At 30.8% G+C, this 26,181-nt stretch overlaps 1 protein-coding gene across 1 annotated transcript in view; it reads left to right on the plus strand.

The window, feature by feature from the left end:
• Positions 1–26,181, plus strand: part of LOC141461742 (uncharacterized) — a 129,704-nt gene that overhangs the window by 22,247 nt on the left and 81,276 nt on the right. Inside the window, exon 2 of the mRNA XM_074143036.1 lies at positions 5,074–5,456. Within this exon, the coding sequence (XP_073999137.1) occupies positions 5,097–5,456 (360 nt within the window). The 5' untranslated portion in view covers positions 5,074–5,096. The remainder of the gene's footprint in view (positions 1–5,073; positions 5,457–26,181) is intronic.

Below are 26,181 nucleotides of genomic sequence, written 5' to 3' on the forward strand. Positions count from 1 at the left end.
TGAGTCTCGGTGGCGAAATTACACAATTTCCATGTGAAAACTATTCAAAATATGCTCTGCCTTAAGGCCTTTGGAACGATATATGTATATCAGTGAAGATTCTCAGTCTAACATTGCTGGAGGTAGTGAAGAGAAATATCTTGGTGGTAATACAATATCTTTGTATGTTTTAGAGCGGCCATTTTTATTAATTAGACGAAACTGAGCGAAAATCTTTACGAATCCAAATTTGAAATTTAGCCTTAAAGTAATTGTTATTACCACTGATATTATTGACAAATCTTATGAAACTTATATAAGTTACAGTTATAGACTTTACTAATATAAACATTCAATAAGAGTAATTTATAGTCCTTAAGTACATTATATATTTTTATTTACGTCATTATAATTACTGGCTTTCCACAAATTAATTGAACCAATTTTTTTCAAAGATGCTAAAAAGTACAACATATTCCATAATTCAACTTTAACCAGTTAAGCGTAAAATTTAGTTTTAAAAACCCACCCACAGTGTGCGAAATTAAAATCAGACAGTGACGTGTATACACGTTGAACGCAGGGCAAAACAACCAAAAGTTTACAACGTTGTAATAGTCACTGCAATCTCTGGAGGCTTCGAGATTACCAGAGCATTCTGTGCTCTTTCAAAAAATCTTGCACCGCTTCACGTTATGCATTGCTCCTAGTTAACTCAGGACGCAAGAGCTTTTACAAGGTAGAAAAGAACTTTGAATTCTCTGTGCAAAATGAAATCATGCTCGTACTGAGGTCCTGAACCTCTATCTAAGGTAAAAACGGGCATTGCACAAGGGTTGAGAGCTTCTATTTGTGTGCCTAATTCCTGAATCTCTAATGCGGAGACCAAACATGTACCAACCACTTATCATTTGGCTGACTCCCTCCACCCTTCTCCGTATAAATACTTGGCAGTTCTATTGGTAAGATAAAGGAAACATCCCACCAAATAAAGATTCTCAGTCTAACATTGCTGGAGGTAGTGAAGAGAAATAATATTCTTATTGTATTTTATTGAAATTTAGAGTTTTTATAGTTAATGGCAATTTTATATTTTTCACAAGTCACAACGAGTATACATGTCCGAACGCACCGCACCGTAACAGAGATTTGGTTTGACGTGTATACACGACAAACACGCGTAACTGGTTAAGCGAGCCGTGATGCATACCAAGCCACTACACTTCCTTTACATTTTGTAGCTGAGAAATTTTGGAACACCTTTGACTTCCTCCAGATATTGTTGAATTCGCCATCCCAATGCTCCTAAATTTTGATCATCGATATAAAATGGTTATCTGATGATAGGGCCAGCCAGATGTTGCTGTTTGCCAGGCGTGGTAATCTCAGTGCGACCACCAAGTTTTCTTTATATTTTTCTTCTAGATAGATTTTCCTGTAAATGAGAGTTTGTATTATTTTCCTCTGAAGAAAAGTATTCTCAGAAAAGGAAGAAAAAGTCGTTGCTTTCAAAAAAGAAAAACGTAATATTTTTAGGGAACCCGTTCGAGTACCCAATATTCCATTGGATAAACTCTTTCATCCATTTTACTGAATGTTTTTTGCTTTTTCTTTTAATTTTTTACGATTTTGAAAAAAAAATTGACTTGCTTATTTCTTTCATGTAGAATTTGTACAGAACAGAGAGTAATTTTATACGTTTTCCATTACTTTTAATAATATTTGCATGATTATTTATTATAGCTTGAGATTAATGCTTAAATTTCAAATAGAGCATAAAATTATATTTTTACTTTTTGAACGTGTATTCTCCCTCATTATTAAATTAGGAGGGTAGTCAATTTATGTAAAAATATACTTTTCATACTTCAAAAAAGAACCTGTCACGGAAATGTCTGTCAAAGTCTTAATATTTTTCACAAGGCATTATTACAATCGCGTCAATAATATTTATTGCAAAATTTGTTAATGTAAAGTTTGTAATATCATTAAAATTGTCCTGTAGGGGGAAAAAATGGACAAAAAAGCAAAATATTTTAAAAAAATATCAGTTTTTTTTAAATCAAGAGATGTTTTTAAAGAATTTTAAAGACTGGGCCTGCAATTTAAAAATGATTGCAAACAAGAATCTAGTTTGATTTAATTTTTATTATTATTATTTTTATTTATTAATTTTATGATTTAAGGCGCGTCAAATATCGTGAGGTTATTGGCGCCAGGAGCTTTTACCAGTGCAATGGCCAGCCTCCGGACAGTGTTCTCTCTTTACAGACAACACTGTCTATCACCGCGATAGTTAGCTGTAAGAAGCACCTAGAAAGAGAAAATCTAAGGGGTCAGCAGCTGGATTCGAACCCGGTATCTCCGCGTGGGAATCCAATACTTTAAACGCAGCGTTTCCCAACCTGTGGTGGTACGCGAAAAATAATCTATAATGGCGGACATTAAAAATTAAAAAAAAATTTAATCATATAAATACCGTAGAAACGTATTATTATACAGTAAAGTTGTTAATATGTACAAGTAATAAGGTTGGTCTGTCTCAAGATATACGAGAAAATATAATATCACACTTAACAGGATTAAAATTGTCTTTCATGGAGTATTTTCCAAAACCCGAAAACACAAATGATAACTGCATTTCAAAAGCCCTACTATAAAGAAAATTTAGGAAAAGCTACATCATTATCGATAAAAGATAAAGAAAATTTAATAGAATTATCATGTGACAGAACTTAAATGATAACTATGTTCAAAAATCTGCTTAAAGAGACTGGATTGTAATAGAGTAAGCTCTATCCAAGCAACATTAAATTTAATTGGTACTTACAGGTAGTTGAATGCTTAAAAGAAATTAATTTAGAAGATTTGGGCACAAATATAATAATCCTAAAGAAGAACTTTGTAAATTAATTAATAATTTTGAAGAGAGAAAAATATGTACGCAATTTTTAATTATTTAAAAAAGTTTTAAAACTAAGATCTTACACTTTACGAAGTTTATAAAGTGAACATGAACTTGAACTCCTTTGTAACAGATAGATTGTATCTCTATACAAATAAAGATAATAATAATAAAATAATGTACTCGGAATAACAAATTTCATGAAATATAATCATTTTTACGAAGTGGTACAATTTAGCATGATGTATTACCAAGTGGTACGCGAGCCAAAAAAGGTTGTAATTGTAATTTTCCTTACTTTTACTATTCTCAAATAATAACGTTGATTTGGATACTTCTTCTTCGTCAAATTTGGACTAATGTTGGCATGAGAATTAGCCAAAACGTTTTGAAATGATGAATTAACTATAGAGAGATAATAAAAAATAAGAAATCTGTTATCTCAGGCTGATTTAAATTATAGTTTGGATAAAATGTAACAGAGATTATGATTGGAAAACAAAGAATTTATTGCATTATTTGCAAGATTTGATTAAATTATCTAGATATAGTGAAATATCTGGTGTATATTTCTGTTAAAAAAACTTTGACAACACAAAGACATTGTTGTATCACAGCTAAAGTGTGCTCCTCCAAGTGTCTGCAGGAACCGTACCGCAAACCTATTGATCCAAATTATATATGTCAATGCCATTCTTATATCTTCATAACATTGGCACAATTGAAGTATATATATATGTGTTCTCCTCGCTTGTTTCTTACCTTAACACAGTCGTAATAGTTTTATGAAACAGTGTACCAACATTACTAATTTTTTGTTAACGATAAATGTAATTTATGTTGCATAATGGATAGTCTGCGAGAAATAAGAATTATTTCTTGTGTCCAAGTTCTAACTTTCATTAGTTTTAATTTTTTATTTTTTAATTTCAAACTTCTCGTCACAAAATGTTGCCTGTAAATAATTTGTTCCAAACTGCTCGTTGGCCACCCTTTTTGTTCTGCCATATTTTATGAAGTAGTGTACCAACATTTTTAATTTCTGTAAATGACTTAGTTTTGTCACCTTTTGATCAAGACTATTTTTAAATTGCAATTAATTATTTTTTAATTTCAAACTTCTCGTCATAAAATGTTGCCTGTAAATAATTTGTTCCAAACTGCTCGTTGGCCACCCTTTTTGTTCTGCCATATTTTATGAAGTAGTGTACCAACATTTTTAATTTCTGTAAATGACTTAGTTTTGTCACCTTTTGATCAAGACTATTTTTAAATTGCAATTAATTATTTTTTAATTTCAAACTTCTCGTCACAAAATGTTGCCTGTAAATAATTTGTTCCAAACTGCTCGTTGGCCACCCTTTTTGTTCTGCCATATTTTATGAAGTAGTGTACCAACATTTTTAATTTCTGTAAATGACTTAGTTTTGTCACCTTTTGATCAAGACTATTTTTAAATTGCAATTAATTATTTTTTAATTTCAAACTTCTCGTCACAAAATGTTGCCTGTAAATAATTTGTTCCAAACTGCTCGTTGGCCACCCTTTTTGTTCTGCCATATTTTATGAAGTAGTGTACCAACATTTTTAATTTCTGTAAATGACTTAGTTTTCTCACCTTTTGATCAAGACTATTTTTAAATTGCAATTAATTATTTTTTAATTTCAAACTTCTCGTCACAAAATGTTGCCTGTAAATAATTTGTTCCAAACTGCTCGTTGGCCACCCTTTTTGTTCTGCCATATTTTATGAAGTAGTGTACCAACATTTTTAATTTCTGTAAATGACTTAGTTTTCTCACCTTTTGATCAAGACTATTTTTAAATTGCAATTAATTATTTTTTAATTTCAAACTTCTCGTCACAAAATGTTGCCTGTAAATAATTTGTTCCAAACTGCTCGTTGGCCACCCTTTTTGTTCTGCCATATTTTATGAAGTAGTGTACCAACATTTTTAATTTCTGTAAATGACTTAGTTTTGTCACCTTTTGATCAAGACTATTTTTAAATTGCAATTAATTATTTTTTAATTACAATAAATTATTTTTTTAATGGCAATTATTTCTTTAATTGCAAACTTGGTTAAATACCAACTTATTGTGTTAACTTGATGTTATTGTGTTAAACTTGATGTGTAAAGATTTAAACTTCTTTTCTTTTTTTTTTCTTTTGGTGGTTTATTTTTTAGAAAACAAAAAAAAACAAAAAAACATGAGGTCCCGGCCTTTAAACACGTGCCTAATATGTATGTGCTTCCTTATCTATTCATCCGCTTTACCTCGAGCGAAGGACTATCGGCCGAAGAGCTCTGAATATGTATCGGGCCCAGGTAATGTTGCTAACGCGGCCAGTACACAAAGTATTGGCACCTATTCAAAAGAACCATCCTGCGAAGAATTAAGAGCAATGTGGCGTTTTTCAAAACGCCAATCGCGAGCTGCCGAGGTAACAAACGAAATACCAACCTATCGTGATCCGTTCGCATTTAATGTTTGGGAAGAATATGGCGCAAGGCCGAGGTCTGCTGGCAGAGGTTTCGGCCGTTACAGAAAACCACCAGTCTACGGCAAGGTATGTAATTTTTTATATATTATTTATTTTTTATATTTGTATCAGATTTATATGTTTTTTACACTTTTTTTTTGTACATAGTTGATAAATTAACGTAACGATTCAGTGATTTCATCATACTTGAGTACAATCCAAAGTAACTAAACATTTGATTTCACTGCATTTTGTCCATCAAAACGTTTTGCTTAATCATAAATTCATAATTCCCAATCGTTGCCCATGTTTTATCGTCATAAGTTTTGAATCAATTTAGTTTGTATAAAAATATGTGACGTTTTAAGCTGCATTTCTGCGAACGGATCCAATTCTTTGATTCATTTTTTGGCAGAATAATAAAAAAAATTAGGTAGGTCAGTCCGAAAACCGTAAAAAACAAACCAACCTTAGAGCTCTACCGGAACTTAGATAGAAACCTGAACTATCGGAACCCAACAAAGCCCACGAAGTGCCTGGAACAAAACAATTCTGTGATACAATCTAAAAACATCATAACATTTTTAAGCAATTTTAGAAATAAAAAACCTGGATGAATTTAAACTTAAGACTATTTTACTCATGAAAATAGGTCTTCCTTTGGAAGCAGAAAACCAAATAGATCATTAATTTTGGGTACTCCGCCACCATCGTCGCCAAATTTCAAACCACTAGGATAAGCCCAATCAAATTTATTATCACGGTCTGCCAAAAACAGTAACTTCCAGCTTACTATTAATCCTCAGGAGTTCTAACAAATAGTAATTAAGAACGGCGTAAAGTTACATTTGCAGGAAGATCTGAATAAATAGGAAACCTGTAACCTGTAATTTTTAATTTTCTTATTTATCCTATAACAGGTATCTTGTCACAATAGAAAGTGAATAGTTACTTAAATTCCCTAAAATTAAAAACCAAAATTCTATTTTATAGATCAGTTCCTGAAGAATAGTTTAGACCTTTTAGAATTTAAAAATTTAGACGAGGAGAGCCCGCATCCAAACGTATCAAATCCGAATTGTTTAGTTCGCATAACTCTGCTCCTCTTAGTGCTTTCAGTTTCATTTTGAAGCTTATAGTTGTCTTCTTTTAAAACTATAACGTGGTCTTCTTTCAACGATTTGAAATCGCCAATTGCCAGGGATAATAAATCATGAATCTCATTAAATTCGGTCATTAACAGACGGCCAACACAGAACTACGAGGTGTGTCTATTAAATAACGAGACTGATGCTGCTACAGAAGAACTATGCAGCGCCAAATCCTAACGACCGGACAGCTGTGCAGCGTAAAGCCTTCTCTTTCGATTGCAGCGTCTCACGTGTTTGTAGTAAGAGGTGTTAGTTTCGTTTTGCCGAAAACATGATACTACACATGTAGTAGAGCAATGAATTGTCGTGAAATTTCACGTGAAACTTGGTGAAACCGCTACTGAAACTTATCTTTTATGAAAAGAAGTTTATGGCGATGAATGTTTATCTAGTGCGCAAGTTTTTGAGTGATTCAAGCGTTTCCAAGATGGCCGAGAAGATGTCGGAGATATGACCGCCTGGGTCGCCCTTCCACGTCCTACCGGTGAGGTGCTTGCTCAACTCCGGAGAAAGAGTAAGAAAAAAAAAAACGACCCGATTTGTTGGAAGAACAAGTCACGGGTTCTCCATCAAGACAAACGCGCCGGCTCACACTGCATTGTCTAATCAAGACGTTTCTAGCCAAGTACATCATCCCAGTTTTAGGCCATCCGCTTTATTCGCCTGACCTGATCCCCCATATGACTTTTATCTGTTCCCCAAAAGTCAAATCTGCATTAAAAGGAACGCGATTTCAGTCGGTTGAAGCTGTGAAAGAAAGAGCGGCACCCGTCATGCAGGAGCTGACAGAAAAAGACTTCCAGCACTGTTTCGAACAATGGTAAATTCGCATGGAGCGTTGTAGGGATAGGGGAGTGGTGTATATTGAAGGTGATAATAACTAAATACGTTTAAATTTAAAGTAAAATATTTTACTGCAACAGACTCGTTATTTAATAGCCACACCTCGTAATAGTCATGGTCTTTTATTGTTAGCTAGTGAAATTATATTGGGAATACTTTTTCTGTTTTACTACATATAAACTGAAGGACATAAATTAAAAAAAGCGAGTTATCGAAAAAAAAATGTATTTGAACTAGTAAACTAGTTTTTTTTTTTTATTTCTATAAAACAGTTGGTAGCAGTGTTACACAACTACTTACAGAGGAGCTCTGCGGGAATGCCTGAAATGAGTGATGAGATAGATACCCCTACCACTTACTGCACGGCCATGTAAAAGGAGTAACAAGCCAATCATAGTTCAAAGCACGAAATATTGAATAAGATCCAAAATATAGACCGAATCCCCCACAAAATAACTTATTCAATCGTGTAAAGATAGTGAATCATTAAAATTAATGACTTGAAAACACAATTTTTTCCTAATGTACCAATAAGTAAACATTTGATGATGTAAGAAAGAAAATTTGGAATTAATATAAAAATTACTTTTAAAAAAATTTCACTTAAAACCGTCAGAAATTGTGCACAAAAAAAGTAATTGATATCTGATTATAATTACATAAATAGAACTAACTCCTTTTCCGTATTATGTACAAAATCAAGTCCCTTAAAATGCACATCTACATGAAAATCCGAATCGAACGACACCTCATTCATTGAAATCGGTACACGCGTTTAGGCGCTACGTTGTTTCCAAAAAAAAAATGATAATTTTTGAAAATGCCATTTTTGGCATCGTTTTTCTCAAAAACTAATCTCTAAAAAAAAATGATGCTATAAATGATGGTATGCCCTTAATTTTCAAGATAATTTGGGAATTATAACTTTTATAGAAAACAAAAACAAAAAAAAATTGTTAAAATTGCCCTGAGGGAATTTAATGTTTGTTTTTATTAATTTTTGCTTTAATTTTGATTAGTTTTAAAGGTTTCTGCTTTTTAATGTTTTATTAATTACTAGCTTCTATTTAACTTTAAAAATCATAAATTAATTAAGTAACCCAATAAACAAAAGCTTAAATACAAAAAAGTAAACAATTAATAATTAAATAAATGATACTGGGCGACTGAAAACTCGCAGAAATTAATTCTCTCTTGCCGTAATCTCTTTTAATTAATTTAGACAAAAATAGAATTGAATTTTCTATTATTAAAAGAAATTTGCAAGAACAGGAAATTTATCTAATTCTGAGCAATTCCAGTGTTTCTTAGAAATGTTTATTTGCCTGGAAATGATTTATTTCCTTTATAGACATTCTGTTCTTGAAATGAATGGATTCGCGGAAGGGATTTTACAAAACAAACCCTGAGGGAATTTAATGTTTGTTTTTGTTTTTGTCTTCCTTTTAGTTTGTAAAATATAAAATCCAGAGATCTTTTTTTTTCATTAATTTTTGCTTTAATTTTGAATAGTTTTAGAAGGTTTTCTGCTTGCAAAAGTTTTTTTTGTATTTCAGAAATTCATATTATCTTGAAACAATTATTTGCACATTCGCCCTTCACGTAGGTGAAGTTATAAAATTCAAACAATCGATTCTCTTTAAATTTCTTGAACTGTTTACACCATATAAATTTAGAAAACGTTTATTTAAAACTATATTTCTTAAAAAATTAGTGTGATAAATAGGGGGGGATTAAAAAATTATTTACAAACAATATAAATTTTACGATTGAAAATAAATTCTTCATAAAACATAAAGACTATTAACAAAATCAGTTCGACAGTTCGAAAAACAAAAAAATTACACTGTGTCTCATGATTTCTTAATTTCGACCCAAATTAGGAATTAAGTTATAAAATAATCGACATCCTCTATCTCTTTTTCAAGTATATCTTCTGTGACCTGACTAACCACATTTAAAATTCAAATTGAATAAAGCCCCCACCACTTTATCTCGTTTAAAATTCAAATTTAATAAAGAACCTCATTTAAAGTATCAACTTCGTAAACTGTCAGTTATTTACATCATTTAATAGTCTGTTTCTGACATATTGAAATTTAATTATAAAGTAGTGGAATCTACTTAGTAATGTAACAATATGGTGGACAAATTTCCGGCTCTGAGAATCACATTGGATCGAGTTCGGCTCACTCACATTCGAGATTCATTCATTTTACCAGAACTTGTTTTACTGAATCTTGATAAATTAATAATTTGCTGTACAGATTTCGTATTGTGGTTATTTTGTAACAATATTTTATATAGTATTTAATGATTTTTTTCTAATATCTAGGTTAAATATTTGGCGGTTTATTTTTAAATAAATCGGCACGAATTTATTGATGGCGCCATCATTGGTCTATTAACAATACTAGACCTGCGCTGAAAGTGAGCAGAATTATTATTAATTGAATTCTTTGCAAATTTATGGGTCTATTCTGCAAAATTTGAAGTCTGCATTTGCATATTTTGTGAACTCATTTATTTGTAAATATTATTATTTAAGATGAATTTCCCAATTTCTGAATGTAATTTTAGCAGAAAAAAGCGGTTGGGGAGTTGAGAGTTATTAGGGTACAAGTTGTGAATCTTGGTATTTCTACAATGAAGTTCGTAAAGATAAAATAATGTTCTTAATTGACCAATCACACATCATCTCAGAGAATCATTTCAGAACTTGATATCGTATTACGACGAATCACCATTTCTGAGAATGACTTCAGAACTTGATAATTCGACGAATCACCACATTTCTGAGAATTACTTCGAACTTTATAATTCGACCAATCACATTTCTGAGAATTATTTCGAATTTTATAATTTGACCAATCACAATTCTGGGAATAACTTCGAACTTTATAATTTGACCAATCACATTTCTGAGAATTACTTCGAACTTTATAATTTGACCAATCACATTTCTGAGAATTACTTCGAACAGCTTTTAACTAATTATACAACTTGTTTCCAACATTTGACATGCAATAACCTTAAATATTACTTCATTTTTTTTTTTTTGTTATTTTATTTATATTATTTGAATTTGTAAATAATTAGATTGCATTTGCTTTACCTTAAACATATTTTATAAGTGTACTTTGTAAGATATACGTATAAAAACAAGTGTGGCTCTCTCCGATCTCATGCGTTATCCCTGGTATATAATTACGTCTGCTTATACTCTAGAATAAATCAGGGATGTCCCATCTCTTCTAAAACGTTTAATAATTTCTTAAGTAATCTTTACCAACAAGTTAGAAAACGAAATTGGTTAGGGCGAAATAGTGATACGTAAATGCGGCTGATATGGGAAGGGATAATGAACAATTAATTTGCAAGGTTTTTTTTTTTTTTTTTTTTTTTTGAAAAGCTTGCCCTTTAAAAATAATAAAATACAATTCTGGTGACTTCATATTTTTAATTTGATAGTGTTTACATACATTTACAAAGTGCAAGGAATGGTCACAACGGCCAGGAGTTACCATCTCTAGCTTAGCAACTAAATAAAAAGTAAAGTAATACCTATTTTTTCAGGCTTTGCGTCCAACTACCAAATTAGGTGTCATGGACGGAGGCGACTAGCAAAACATACTTTACTGTAAATTTCTCGTTTAAACATTAAATAGAATCCAAGGTCTAATTCTATAAAGGAACTTTTACCGCATCGTACTTTGGGTATTCTCTAATTATAATGCTCTAAGCTTCCATTTGCTCCGCAGTAAGTACAGCTTACTGAATTCTCCAAATCTATTTTAGTTAAGTATTCTTTTAATATATTACGTAATAATTAAAAATTAGTTAATTAATCCCCTAGTTTTTCAGGCAGGGCCTTAACGTATATTAACAAATTTTTTTTCTAACAAATATTAAGTAGCTTGTACACGGGGATTCGAACTGGGGATCTCTTACTCACAAAGCCACGCTTATAACCACTACACCAACACCATTCTTGGTAGATTATAGTATTGTAATCGTGCAGTTTTTTTCATTTTTGAATTTTCTCATCTGCTTTGAATTCACCGGAGTCAGGAGTGGTTTTTACAAGAAAAAAACTATATGTTTTTCTGTCAGTGAGTTGTGTTTGTCTGTATCCATCGTAACTCAAAAACGGAAAATCGTAGGTAGTTTTTTCCCCCTGTTCTTTTATCCTTGGCATCAGTTTACACTACTAGCCAGAAAATTATCTTCATAGATCCTAATTTTTGCTTAGGGTAGCCTTAAGACTGCTAACGAAGTGGACCAGTTCATCGAAAGCTTTTCTATTCTTTAGAATGCTAAGGTATGTTATATTAGCCGACAATTTGATTTCTTAAATTTTTAAAAAGGAGGTCTCTTGTTGGGTGCGAATTTGGAGCACGTCATGACATGTCTTCTGTGCTGTCAAAAGTTGTACAAAGTGGGGATGCCTCTTCACCTATTTTATGCAGATATCTCTTACATAAGATTACTGCGCAGTCTATTGACAATGGAGACATACTGTTTGGAACACGATCCATCGCGAAATCAAGGTTTTTTGATCTAGTACTTTAGGGGCTAACAATTTATAAAATTGCCCCTTAGGTGATTCTGAATAAGTCCTGCTTCGTCCTGGAGATTGGACATGATAGTCGACAGGCTTACTAGGGCCATGTCCATGTATGGACCGATTTTTTACCAAGTGGAAAAAATAAAAATTAACCCCTTTAAAACAGAGGCTATCCTTATCACCAAGCGCAGGGCCGATCTTGTATCGACATGTCCCACTTCGGGGGACGGATTGTGCCATGGGCTGCCACTATCAAGTACCTTGGAGTATTACTGGATCGTGGGCTGACCTTTACCCCCCACATAAAGGACAGAGTCAATAAAGGGTAAGGCAGCCATTCGAGTACTATTCCCACTGTTCTACAGGGACTCCAAACTCCTCCTGTACAAGGTAGTGGTCAGGCCCATGTTACCTTGTGCTAGTCCCTTCTGGAGTTTGACATGTCGATCCAATATCTCCTCGCTGCAGATCATCCAAAATAAATTTCTCAGACTTGTCACAACTTCCCCCCCCCCCGCTACACGCGTATTATATAGACTTTACACTCCAACATGGACTATGTAGAACACTACATCAAGTACCCTCGCTGCTGGTTTCTTCAGTAAGTGTAAATCAAGACACAGCCACCTATGCAGACTAATAGGGGACTATAGTTTGGACACGGTGCACAGGCACAGAAGAGTTAAGGACTCCCTGAAGTAAAACCTTCCTTAAAGGCTGAGGGTTTTTCATTGTTTTCCCCCATATTACCTACTTTTATACTTTTGTATTCTGTAACAATTTATGTAATTAGCTGCAGGTTATAGTATTTATACTGGCACTTCTATGTACATACGTATGTATATGTACACTCGTATGTATATACTTTCAATTATTAAATAAATTGTTATCTATCTGTCTATCTACTGAATAAGTCCTTTGCCACTGGTAGGTAGTTTTAACTTTCGATATTTCGTTTATTGGAATATATATTAAGAACAACAGAAAGTATTACTTTACTCAAAATGAATTTTTCAGTATTTTGGATTTTCATAAAAAAAAAAAAATGGCTATAAAGAAATTTGTTTAATTAAACTGTTTTCTGGGTCATCAATATTATAATTTTTAAAAAATCACAAGTGGAACCAATTTACAAATTTGGGGAAACAAAAATTCAGATGTTCAACCGAAAGTACCTTTATATTAATAAAAGATTTTACAGCATTTTTAAGATTTCCACAAAAACTTTTCTTAAATTTTCAGCTAAAGAAAATCAAATGAATTCACAATATTATATTTAAAAATAATTTTACCAGATAATAATTCAATTAAGGTTAATTCTTAAAACGTGAGGGGATGGTTTGATTCCTCAGCTCTCTTTAATTCACTTTCTGAAACATGGCTCCTACGGGTATTCTGTAAAATTCGGGGATTGATTGGGGTAAGGCTACATTTTAGCGTAATGTACGGTTTTACAAACTATTTAGGTTTAGAATTAATAGAATAGAATATTTATAATTTACCTAAACATATGATTTTTTACATACAATAGGCTCGTCAATATGTGGCTGCGATATAATATAAACAGATAAACTTCGTTCTTTAGTAAATATTATCTATTTAACAGTACAAGTATGGTAAACAATATTAGATCAGTCAATGTTGAAGTGGGTTACATTTCATTTATTATCTAAGTAATCTTCTATTTTATAAAATTTGTTTTCTAATAAAAAGTTTTTAAATGTTTTTCTGAAATAACTTTTTTTTTCTTCTAAATTTCTCATAGATTCTGGAATTTTTATTAAATATTTTGGCTGTCAATAAGCTCGGTGCTTTATCGGACTTAAACAATCTCTTTTTAGCTATATGTTAGTTATTTTTTGCTCCTTACATTATAGTGAACGCTTAACACTTTTAAAGACGTTATTCTCGCTGTTTGTTATATGCATTATATTCGCATAAATAATATAAATAATAAAACTATAACTACATATAAATCTACATAAATAATATAAATAATAAAACTATAACTACATATAAATCTACATAAATAATATAAATAATAAAACTATAACTACATATAAATCTACATAAATAATATAAATAATGAAACTATTACTACATATAAAACTACATAAATAATATAAATAATAAAACTATAACTACATATAAATCTACATAAATAATATAAATAATAAAACTATAACTACATATAAATCTACATAAATAATATAAATAATAAAACTATAACTACATATAAATCTACATAAATAATATAAATAATAAAACTATTACTACATATAAAACTACATAAATAATATAAATAATAAAACTATAACTGCATAAATAATGTAAATAATAAAATGGCCGTCGATGTATTTTAAAATAAAAAAAAAAGATAAAAACTATTTTAATTCAAGGTTTCAACAAAATTTAATAACTAATAAGAAACAGCCATGCGAATGTTTTCACTTGATATTTGTATCTATTCTCTTCAACAAAATATGATGAAACAAATATGATGAAATCTCATTGAGAGATTTAGTAAGGCTAAATTAAAGAGATGGATAGAGTTACAAACAAACAAAATGTATGTCAGTGAATGGAGCTAGAAAATCAATTGGCCCCGTTGCTTGCTTCTGGGATAGAGGGGGGTACTTTAGGACAAAGATGTGTAGGGGGGAGCAAAACTACCCTACTTCTTGACGTAACCAGCCGACACCGGCTGAATCAGCACCCCTGCTAGTGAGTGTGTTCATTCACATCCTTAAAGCGAGACCTTACCAGTGTGTGGACTATACTATTATTAGACTTGTTGAGTTTAGCTTATAAATGCCAAATATAATTCAGAGCCAAGTATACTCTGTCGCTACTTTTTAGTCTCTCTAATTTCAGTACTAAAAGATTTTTTTCTTTTTTTTTTTATGAAGCTTACGAATTTTTATTGTTGTCAACCAAATTATTTATTACAAATTAATGCACCAAACACTCATACGAAAGACTATAATTTTTTTTTTTGTTAGAACCATTTACTGTGAAAAATTCGTTTTGGAATAGAAAATTAATAATCATGAGTTTCGCAACTAAGTACCAAAGTGACGTACCAAAAAAATACAATGCAAGCCGAAATTACATCTGCTAGCTACAAAAATGCTTCTTTGCATTAGCGAAGGCTGTTCGCTTTACGGTTTTTCACGTGACGCCAAGATAATCATACGTATAGAACTATAATTAGACCAGTTATGCCAGTGAGACAATGGAAGCTTATGGACGAGACTCCGGGTACTTCAATACTGTTGTACCATGGATAGGATAGTAGTTTTCGCGAATGAGTAAAGGACCTTTTTGGGTGCACATAATGTAAAATAAGAAATAAGACCGTACATTGCAAAAAAAAAAAAAAAAATCAAAAACTAATTTAGGGGTCTCTTTTTTTGTTAAAGAAAAATCAAAAATTGGTCTTCGGTCATCTGATTCTCTTCAATTATGTTAATTTGGTTACCACTTGTGATTTTTAATAAAAGTATATACGTGGCCATTGTCTATATGATTCAGTCACCACAGTCGAAAATACAGCCGATTCTAAGCCTTACTACAACCACCAAGATCATCTACTACACTAGGCGGGGCCCTCTTTCTCATCAAGAAATAATGATGAAATAAAAGTAAAACTATAGTCATGACTGCAACATTAATTATCACATAGCTTATTAAAAAATTTCTTTGCTATTGACGGCAGAGAATAGGGCACGACGTTACAGTACCATCTATATTTTCTTCTGGGCTAATTGCATGCTAGTTCAATCAATGGCACTTCGTCTTACCTCTTAACCTCTTACATTTCTTAAAAGTGCTTTTAATTCAATAAAACTAATAGAGATATACCAAATGCAACTAGAACACCAAATGGAAAGCAATAGAGAAAATCCTTAAATAAGATTATACATGATAGATCATATATAATTATATATGATTGATCATATATAATTATATATGATTGATCATATATAATTATATGATTGATCATATATAATTATATGATTGGTCATATATAATTATATGATTGATCATATATAATTATATGATTGATCATATATAATTATATGATTGATCATATATAATTATATGATTGATTATATATAATTATATGATTGATCATATATAATTATATGATTGATCATATATAATTATATGATTGATTATATATACAGTCGAACCTCTCAATAACGGACACTGGCGGGGGAAAGCAAAGTGGCCGCTGTTTGGAGGTGGCCGTTAGAAGGAGGTAGGCAAGTTTCATAATGAACAAATATGTTGTTTTTTTTCCAAACATCTATTTAAAAATTGTTTACTATTAATAGATTTAAAAACGTGCATAATTGCATAATTATTTAGCTATATGATATTCATCAAGTTTTTCTTAATTATCCAAAAAATGTATCAAAAAACTACATATTGACTTAATTAATAATTTTTATAATAATCATCACATTTATTCATAACAATAATAATTTATGGTAAAATTATCATCATACTATCATCTATTATTAGAAAAATAGAACAAACCTTTCGGCAAGTTGACGATGGCTCGATTTGGTTTTTGCAAAATCTTCTAACACATTTATTTTCTCTTCTAGAGTTAACCACTTTCGTTTGAGAGACATATCGGAAAAAATAATATTGTTCGTCCAAAGTAATATTGAAAATGATTAAAATGGTACAAGATGTATGGAGCTTATATAGGAAACTTTAGGAAAAACCAGAAAAAAACAAAAAATTGAGAGGGGATAATTATTTTGATCACCGCGTCAAACGAACTTTTAATAAAAAGGTGGTTGTTGGTGGGAGGTGAAACATATAATCCGTTCCCCAAAAATCAATGTCCGTGGTCGCTAGTGAGAGTGTCCTTTATGGGAGGTTCGACTGTATACATATGATTCAGTAAAGTGGACCGGGACCAATTTTACCCCCAAATCTTAATTCTTGAATTTAAAAAAAATGTTCAATTTTTTGGACTTACATTGAAGCCCCGCAAGGGGTGTCTGTTGCATGCAGGCACTTGGGGAGTTACGACCCCACGGGGATACCACAGTACAGTACACCATGCACACTCACCAGAACCTAACACGCGCACACATCCATACAAATTACACACATAACACAATAGACCGGCTTGAACTGTACCGATTACAATTAATTTCTCATTGACTTTATCCGATTTTTTTTGTATACCCCTGACCGGTTGCCAGACTTAAAAATCTATCATCAGACATTGATTAATTAGTTTGGTGTAAATAATTTAACTTTCACTATGACTTAAACTAATTTTTCAAAAATACTTTGTCGTACTGTAAGGTAAGAGATTGTAAATACCTATGCAATCCGTTCCATAATTTTGGTCCACATTTAAAAAGCCAATAAAATTTTAATAAATTTATAGAAATTTCATTTTAGTATAAATAAACGCATAATTTTGCCACCACTAAATTCAAAATCACATTTATGGTTACAATAACTAACGTTATTTCACCAGTGATCCGTTTCTATTATTCAGATAAATAACAATAAGATTGTTTTAAAGACAATTTATACTTATCTGAAGTGTATTTCAAAGGAATATCTAAAAAGTTTATCCGGATTTTAGATGCGGAAGTTCCCCATATGTTACGATTCAATTTTACGGTCTAACCGGATATCTGTACTCCTTAGCCACTGGACTTGTCTCGTATACTTGTGATAGGACGAGATTTACAGTATAACCTTAATCTAATACTATAGTCTCACGATTATAGTATTAAATTAAAACAAAACAACAAGTATAAGAATCCCCATAAGGACAAAAACAAATTTTTAAGGGTAATATCTTTAAAAGAATACTTTACTAATGCAACATATTTATCACTCTACCTAAACCTTTTTATTCATTCAAACATATACATCAATTATTGTTACCGAGATACCAAAAATAAAAAATGATCAAATCAAATATTTATCTTAACAATATTTAATTACAATAAAATTTTTGCTTGTTCTATACCAATGGTTAAACTTATACTAGAGCCTTAAGGCTAAATTCAGGGGGGCCACGGAATAATGTTTTTCAATTTTGGTTTATTATTATTTTTTTTTTGAACAGACAAAAAGATCAAATTAATGGGCACCCCATATAGCTCCAGTCGAAGTTTCATTTAAATTTTTAGTTGTAGTTAATATATTTTAAAAGTAATATTTAAGTATAAATTTGGGAATTGATTTGCAAAAAAAGAAAGTTTTTTTTGTATTTTTAGTACTTCATTCCATTTAATTTGATTCCTTTTGCTAAGTGAATCAATTTATAACTGTAATCAGAACCATATTAGCTCATTTCTAGGATTTTTTTTTTTTCTATTCTATAATAATTTAATGAAGGAATCCTAAAACGTGCTGTTTAATTGATTTTGGATTATTTTTTAACCTGAAATATGCGATTAGAAGGTACGCTGTTTTCGAAAAAGTGGTTTTTGCCAATTTACGTATGTACGTTTTTGGGTAAATGTTCATTCACTGTAACTAAAAACGATACGAAAAATTGTAGCTAGTTCAAATTTGATATTTGGCATAAGTGTTTTTTTAAACAGTGATGGCATCAATTTGATTTTAGTTATTATTGATGCGCTGAAAGTATAATTTTATTAAAAAAAATTTTTCATTTTTTTAACATTTTCTCGAGAATGGCTCTATTGATTTTTAATAATCTCTTTATTTTGAATGCATGTATTTTAGAAGCTAATGCTCATTTTGTTAGAAACATATTCTCGCGAAGATTCATTTTTAAAGGCATAAAAAAAAAACTATGCGCCTGGTAGACAATGGTTTTTTTGGCATTCCTGTACAATAAATTGTTAACGTTGTTTATTGTACTGGTTTTGGTTGTCTCATTAGTATAATTAAGAAATCAAATGTCAGACTGAATTCCCAAATTTAAAGAAAATCACCGACCAAAAGTGCTGAATTATAGAATTTTAAATTTTCAGTATTTTGAGATTTTGTAAAAAAAGATGAAAATCCCTACAATTTTATTTGAGAAACATCGCAAAGCCATTTACGGAACATTCACAAAATTGGGACGACTTTTAATTAAAATATTTAAATCTGTTGTAACATCAGCTTTGTGGTTGAAGAAGGGGTAGATTTCCTTTAAACGGCCATCATTGTGTAATGTATGGCCCCTTTCTCTTGGTTTACTATTAAATTTGGTAGCAAATTTTGTAAAATTTTCTGTATTTTAAAGGGGGAATTACGCAGTTTTTTTTTTTTTTGGATTTCTGATAGGTTTAGGACCCCTCACCCATTATGAGAAGTTAATCAAAAATTTGGCCACATCTAAACCCCTTCCCATGGCTGTTACTAAAATTGTTGATACAAAATCTAAGCCACCGAAGTAACAAGAATAAAATTTTTGAAGTTTGACGTGAAAACGATCCAGATTTCTTGCTGATTAAACATAATTTTCTATTTAAAAAAAACCACAGGTTCTACATGAAGATTAGGAATGAAAATGGGTGAATTGGATTAAAATAATAATACTAAATGAATCTAAAAATTTGTAACTAATAGAGCCATAATAATTATAATAATAATAATAAGTTGAAATTTTGCTCACAGAACAGTAATTTTGATTTTATACAAAGCCATGTGCAGTCAGAGATCAACTCTTCGCGTCGCATGAGATCAAAGAAGCCGCACAACAATTAAATTGTATAATAAAAGTATTATACTTTAATAAAAAGTATTAAATAGAAATTGTACAAGTTTTATTTAAATTTATATAGTTGCATATTTTTTTACACAAATGCTACGTAAAATATAAAAGAAAATTATGATTATAGTAAATCTTATAAGCTTCTAATTTTATAAATTAGTTGATTTGCAGTGATTCTCTTAGATGGTGATTGGTCAAATTGTATCCAATTCATGGATTAGTGGAACACGTAAGATTCAGTTTTGCCAACTAAAACAACCAGTATGGAGAAGTTAAAATTACAACCTCACACTTTGAACACAACTCTTAACCGTCACTAATATCAGGTAATTAAATGTTAAAATATTAGCCAATGAGATCATACGTGTAGCTGCGTTGAGCCACACAACAATTAAATGTTAAAATATCAGCCAATGAGATCATAAATTAGTATGAAATAGCTGCGTTGAGCCACACAACAATTAAACGTTAAAATATTAGCCAATGAGATCATAAATTAGTATGAAATAGCTGCGTTGAGCCACACAACAATTAAACGTTAAAATATTAGCCAATGAGATCATAAATTAGTATGAAATAGCTGCGTTGAGCCACACAACAATTAAATGTTAAAATATCAGCCAATGAGATCATAAATTAGCATGAAAGAGCTGCACGTTTAGCTACACAACAATTAAATGTTAAAATATTCGCCAATGTTTAATGTTAGCCATTATTATATTATATCATTAGTTTTGTAAGATTAGTGGATCTGTTACCAAAAAATAATATCGATATCCTTTGCATACTACATACAATCTTTCCATTTATTTTTTTTCTTTTATTAGACCATTTATGGTTTATTCCACCGCCTAAACATTCACTTTATGTCGTTCAAGATCAAAGAGAACAAGTTGATAACAGAAGTCTGTAAAACAGCTCAACTTTACCCCAATTTTTATTTTGAAATCTTTGAAATTACACCGCCAAATGTGCTTCACGCCGAAGATTCATTTTTTAAATAGAGGTTTTTTGTAAAATATTACTAAATTTTATTTAAATTGCTTAGAGTTCAAAAATTTTACTACAAAACGCGTGTGACTATCTTGGACAGTCGTACGCTAACTTAAAATCAATACATACACACACACACACACACAGAGAGAGAAAAGGGTAACTTCAAAAAAAAAAATTTTGTTTCAAAACACTCGCACGACTTTGTTTTAAATTCTAATTCTCACCATTTCAATTCACATAATTTCACTCCGAACGTTTGCGTCGTATATTCAGATTCGCTTATCATTGTAAAAACAGATCCTTCTGCTCTGTCTCAGAAATATACCCATTATCGGATAGATATGAAAAATTTTATTATTGTATGTATTTTTAATCACTAAAATGTAAATAAATCATTAAAAATAAGGGTGCAAAAAAAATATCCTTTACGGTGAAATGGTTACCATCTTCAGTTAAGAACAAGACAAAATTCCACTTTATTTTGATTGTTTTCATCAAAAAATTTCAAAAATTCACGCGCCATTTTTTTTTAATCCTAATCTGAACGTCAACGAATCCATGGGCATTTTTTTTTTTTTTTTTTGGCATTGACTTTCGCCAAACAGCCAGCATCGTCTAGGTGCTTATCACTAGAATATCACTCACTCTCCATTCTTACCTACAAATACATTCGCTTCACACATTCATCATTCTACTATATACTTCTATTTACATAAACTACTGCTAATGGATGGAGCAGCACTCTGTGCTCCTGCCATCCTTATAGCTTAACCAAAATTAAAATCACCGTAATCCTTCTCTAAGCATTTTCTTCCATTCATTCTAATTCGGCTATAGCTTTTAAATACATTCATATTTCATTGCTAGCTCTGCTATCGACTTAAGCACATAAATGTTGGTGGAGAATATAATGTCTTCGTAGCGAAATGGTGCATCTAAATACCTTGTATATATCGTCAAACATTCGTTTCCTTTCTACCACATAACGTGGACATATCCATTATTACATGTTTGAAATCCTCCTCCTCATTGCAATCTACAGCAAAGAGGAGAGAGGACCTTTTTTGTTGATCCTGTGTAGATACGATCCGCACACCGCGTGGTTCGCTCTCAGCCTGCTTATTGTCGTAACAAACCCATTTATTAGTGGCAGTTCCCCTTAAACCATGGTGGAAAATTAAGGTTTTTATCAGCAGGATATCGGAATACTGAATTCACTCGCCAAATTTCTATAGAATTCTAACCATTATAATACAACTCAATTGGGGTAGCATCTGACAAAACGTGTAAAGAGTCAAAAAAATTTCTATACATACTAAAAAATGATTCCAAATTAATTTCTGATGATGGATGAAGACCAGGCCAGTAAATCCCCCCCCCCCCAAAAAAGGGGGTGGTAAAAAGCATGCGTGCTATATGACAGTATAAATTAAGCGGTAATTTTTTCTTTAAACACGAAAATTTAATCCAAAATTTTGTTAACTAACCCAATGTTAGTAGTAATAAGCAAGAGAGAGGGCAATATATTGCACAATGGTGGCCGTTTAGATGAAATCTACCCCTCGTCAATCACAGAGCTGCTATGAAACAAATTTAAATTATTTAAATTTAAAGTTATACAATTATATTTTTCGTGATCATTTCGTGATTTTGCTTTCTATAAAATTAGGGATTTTTTTTTTCAATTTAAGAATTCTGAAAAATTAATTCTAAAAATTGTATTTTTGGGGATCCGATTTTCTTTAAATTTGGAAATTCATTCTCACGTTTGATTCTTACTTATCCTATTGAGACACCAAAACCATTATAATAAACATTGGAGCAATTTAAATGGGCTTGCCAAATCTATTTCTACCACACTTCTCATAGTTGTGCTTTTTAAAACGAATTTCCACGAGAATAAGTTTCTAATAAAATGAGCTTAGTATCTATGTACATGCATCCCCCCCCCCCCCAAAGAAAAGAGATTATTAAAAATCAGTGGAGTTATTTTCGAGAAAATAGTTAAAAAAAATGAAAAATTTATTTAATAAAATTATACTTCCAGCGGATCTATAATGACTAAAAACTTATTGATGTCATTTACTGTTTACACTTATGCTAAATATCAAATTTGAATTTTTCTACAATTTTTCGTTTTTTAGTCTCAGTGAATGAACACGCACCCACAAACGTACAAGCGTCAATTTGTAAAAACCACTTCTTCTAACTCCGCGTACATTCTAACGTATATATCGGGTTAAAGTTCAAAATTAATTAAAAATCATCTATATTTCTATTCCCTTTATTACCTTATTTTGTGTAAGAAATTAAATATTTGAAGGTGAGCTGTTTTTTTTTATTACTGTAATAAATCAATTAAACAAAAAGAATCAAATCGGATTGTATAAAACATTAAAAAAATTCCAAAATACCTTTTTCAATCAATTTACAAAAATTACAGCTAAATATTACAAACACAAAATTTTTTGTTACAACTAAAAATTTAAATGAATCCTTGGCTGGAGCTATATGGCGCTACCCGTTTTCTAAATCTTACGTTTTCTAAAAAAAAAAAAAAGAAAAACAAAAATTTTGAACAATTCTTCTGTGTCCCCCCTGAGTCTAGCCCTAAGGCTCCAGAATAAGTATTAACCACTGGTATAGAACAAGCAAAAATTTTACTGCAATTACATATTGTGAAAATTACAATATTTGTACTCGTTCACATTTTTATATCTCCCGACCAATTGTGAGATTTGTTTGAAATCAAAATAGGTTATGTAGAGTGATAATTATGTTGCTTTAGTAAAGTTATTCTTTTTAAAGATATTTCTCAAAGATATTTTTTGTTTTTAAGGGCCCCTTTTACTTATATTTTTTTTTGTTCAAAAACTAATAATTTAATCTTATGATTATAATAAATGATTAGATTGTTCTGTAACTATTTTCCTATCAACACTATGCAAGACAATGCAATGGCCAATGAGTTAGAGAGTAATCATGCTATCCTGTGAAATGGAACCCAAAACATATATGAGAACTTTCTGCATCAGAACTCCACATAACTTATAGATCAATCCTGTAAATTCGCTCCTTATAAGTATACATTTATTTTTGAAAAAACCTTAATTTCTATTCATCGGAAGATTAGAAGGGGAATCAGTGGGAAAACATTGTTGCTATCCTAAACAGTAATAAGATTATGATGCAAGGAGTTGGCTGATTTAGGGTTATTTATACCTCAATCAAAAAAATACTATATATTTATTAAAATTTATAGGACTCTTAATTGTAGTTATTAATTATGGAATTGATTGCATAGGTGTTTACTTTTTCTTACTTTATAGTATGACAAAGTATTTTTGAAAATTTGGTTAGGTCATAGTTGAAGTCAAATTATTAACACCAAACTAATTAATCAATGTCTGATGATAGGTTTTTAAGTCTGATAACCGGTCAGGGGTATACAAAAAAAAAAAAAATAAATAAATAAAACTTGCAGATAAAAACAGCGAGAAAATAATTGTAATTTTGCAGATGCTACTTTTTTAGTTTTATTTTCAATTTTCGCAGATAATAATTCAGAAAAAAGAGTTGCCACTTTTTTGCCAAATACGAAATTACGGACTTTTTATGGGAAAAGTGATAAGGCAAGTTTAAAAAAAAAAATATATATAATCAGTAAAAAATCTGTACAGCAAAATTTTAGTGAAAAAATGTCTCTGAAGTAATTAGTGAAACAAAAATAATTTTTAATGCTCTCTTATCTCGCGAAGAGGCGGAGTCACTAAGTAATTTAAATGATAGAATTACCTAAAACTAAATAAATGGCTATCAAGGGCGAAAAAGGTAACCGCAATTCCACGCCCATAAATATGACATGATAGAATTACCTAAAACTAAATAAATGGCTATCAAGGGCGAAAAAGGTAACCGCAATTCCACGCCCATAAATATGACATGATAGAATTACCTAAAACTAAATAAATGGCTATCAAGGGCGAAAAAGGTAACCGCAATTCCACGCCCATAAATATGACATGATAGAATTACCTAAAACTAAATAAATGGCTATCAAGGGCGAAAAAGGTAACCGCAATTCTACGCCCATAAATATGACATGATAGAATTACCTAAAACTAAATAAATGGCTATCAAGGGCGAAAAAGGTAACCGCAATTCTACGCCCATAAATATGACATGATAGAATTACCTAAAACTAAATAAATGGCTGTCAAGGGCGAAAAAGGTAACCGCAATTCCACGCCCATAAATATGACAATTGTATTTTATTTATTTTTTTTTTTCTGTTCAACGCAAGTTTTTATGTCTTAGATGATTTTATTTGGAAGGTACGCATGAAATGGAAGCCGTAGGCCTCCTGTATTACACTAATTTTACGAGCCGATTTATTTATTTATTGTTGACGTTGTTACATTGTTATTTACAATATAGTTGGAGAGTATTATTTGTAGTATGAGATTGAACATTGTTTGTTTACATTGTGCGTACTAGCAGAAAAATATTAGTTATTGTTGATAGTAAATAAACAGAAAGAGAATTCTTAACTGATAATTCAACTAACCTTGTTTGTGTGAATACAAATACTTAAGACTCTTAACAGAAATACAAACAGATGTTGATTTGCTGTTTAGAAGTTGTGAATTTAAAAGGAAGATAAAGAATTAACTTAACTGACAATAAATTCTGTTACTAAATACGCAGAAATCAAATAAAAACTAAGAAATAATGCACAAATTATTAGGCGCGTTACAGTGAAATTAATATGTAATAAAATGTTTTCTTAATTTCAGACAATTATAAAGTTGTAAATATCGAACAAATGTTTATTTATCTTTGATTTCGGCCAAAATATTTGTTAGACTATACTTATCATTTCCATAATTACATAGCTAATATTGATTTTTTTTTTTTTTAATTTCGTGACGAGTTCCCATGATAATGTATATGTATTCTCCTGTATAGCCAGGGACTATCTGATCATAATCTTATTAATAACCCTTCTGCACCTAAAATGGTAGTTGGAATTTAAGCCCTGCCTGAAAATGTGGATTACTTTACTACTAATCTGATAATAATAAATTATTAGTATAACTTATTAGATCATACTAATAAATAAAATCTAAAAATAACAATCAAAAAGTGTCTTTTTTTATTTGAAAGACTACATTAGTCAAAACATCAGCCTCATTTTGTTTTTCTGTAACTCAGTGATCTGTTTTCTGTGGTATTTCTGCCTTGGTGTGCCTTTGTACTTGTTGCAGGTGCATAATTATTATGTTCTACACTGTCGTCTACCCTGGCATGCAGTTTTTAGTCTGCACCATCTAGATTCTAGTAGTACAAATTCTTTGTTTGTCCATCCATGTCATGGTCGTCCCCTAAGTCGAAAAAAAAAAGGATATTGACAATAATATACTGTGATCGTTATATATTTTTTTAAATTAGGGTTTGTGCGAAAAAAGTAAAACTTGAAAAATTCCCAAAACATTGTGTGATGGCTGATTTAAAAAAAAAAATATTAATCAACAA

This window comes from Rhodnius prolixus, unplaced genomic scaffold, assembly GCF_049639745.1.
Source record: "Rhodnius prolixus isolate KJV_2025 unplaced genomic scaffold, Rpr scaffold_12, whole genome shotgun sequence".
Lineage (NCBI taxonomy): Eukaryota > Metazoa > Arthropoda > Insecta > Hemiptera > Reduviidae > Rhodnius > Rhodnius prolixus.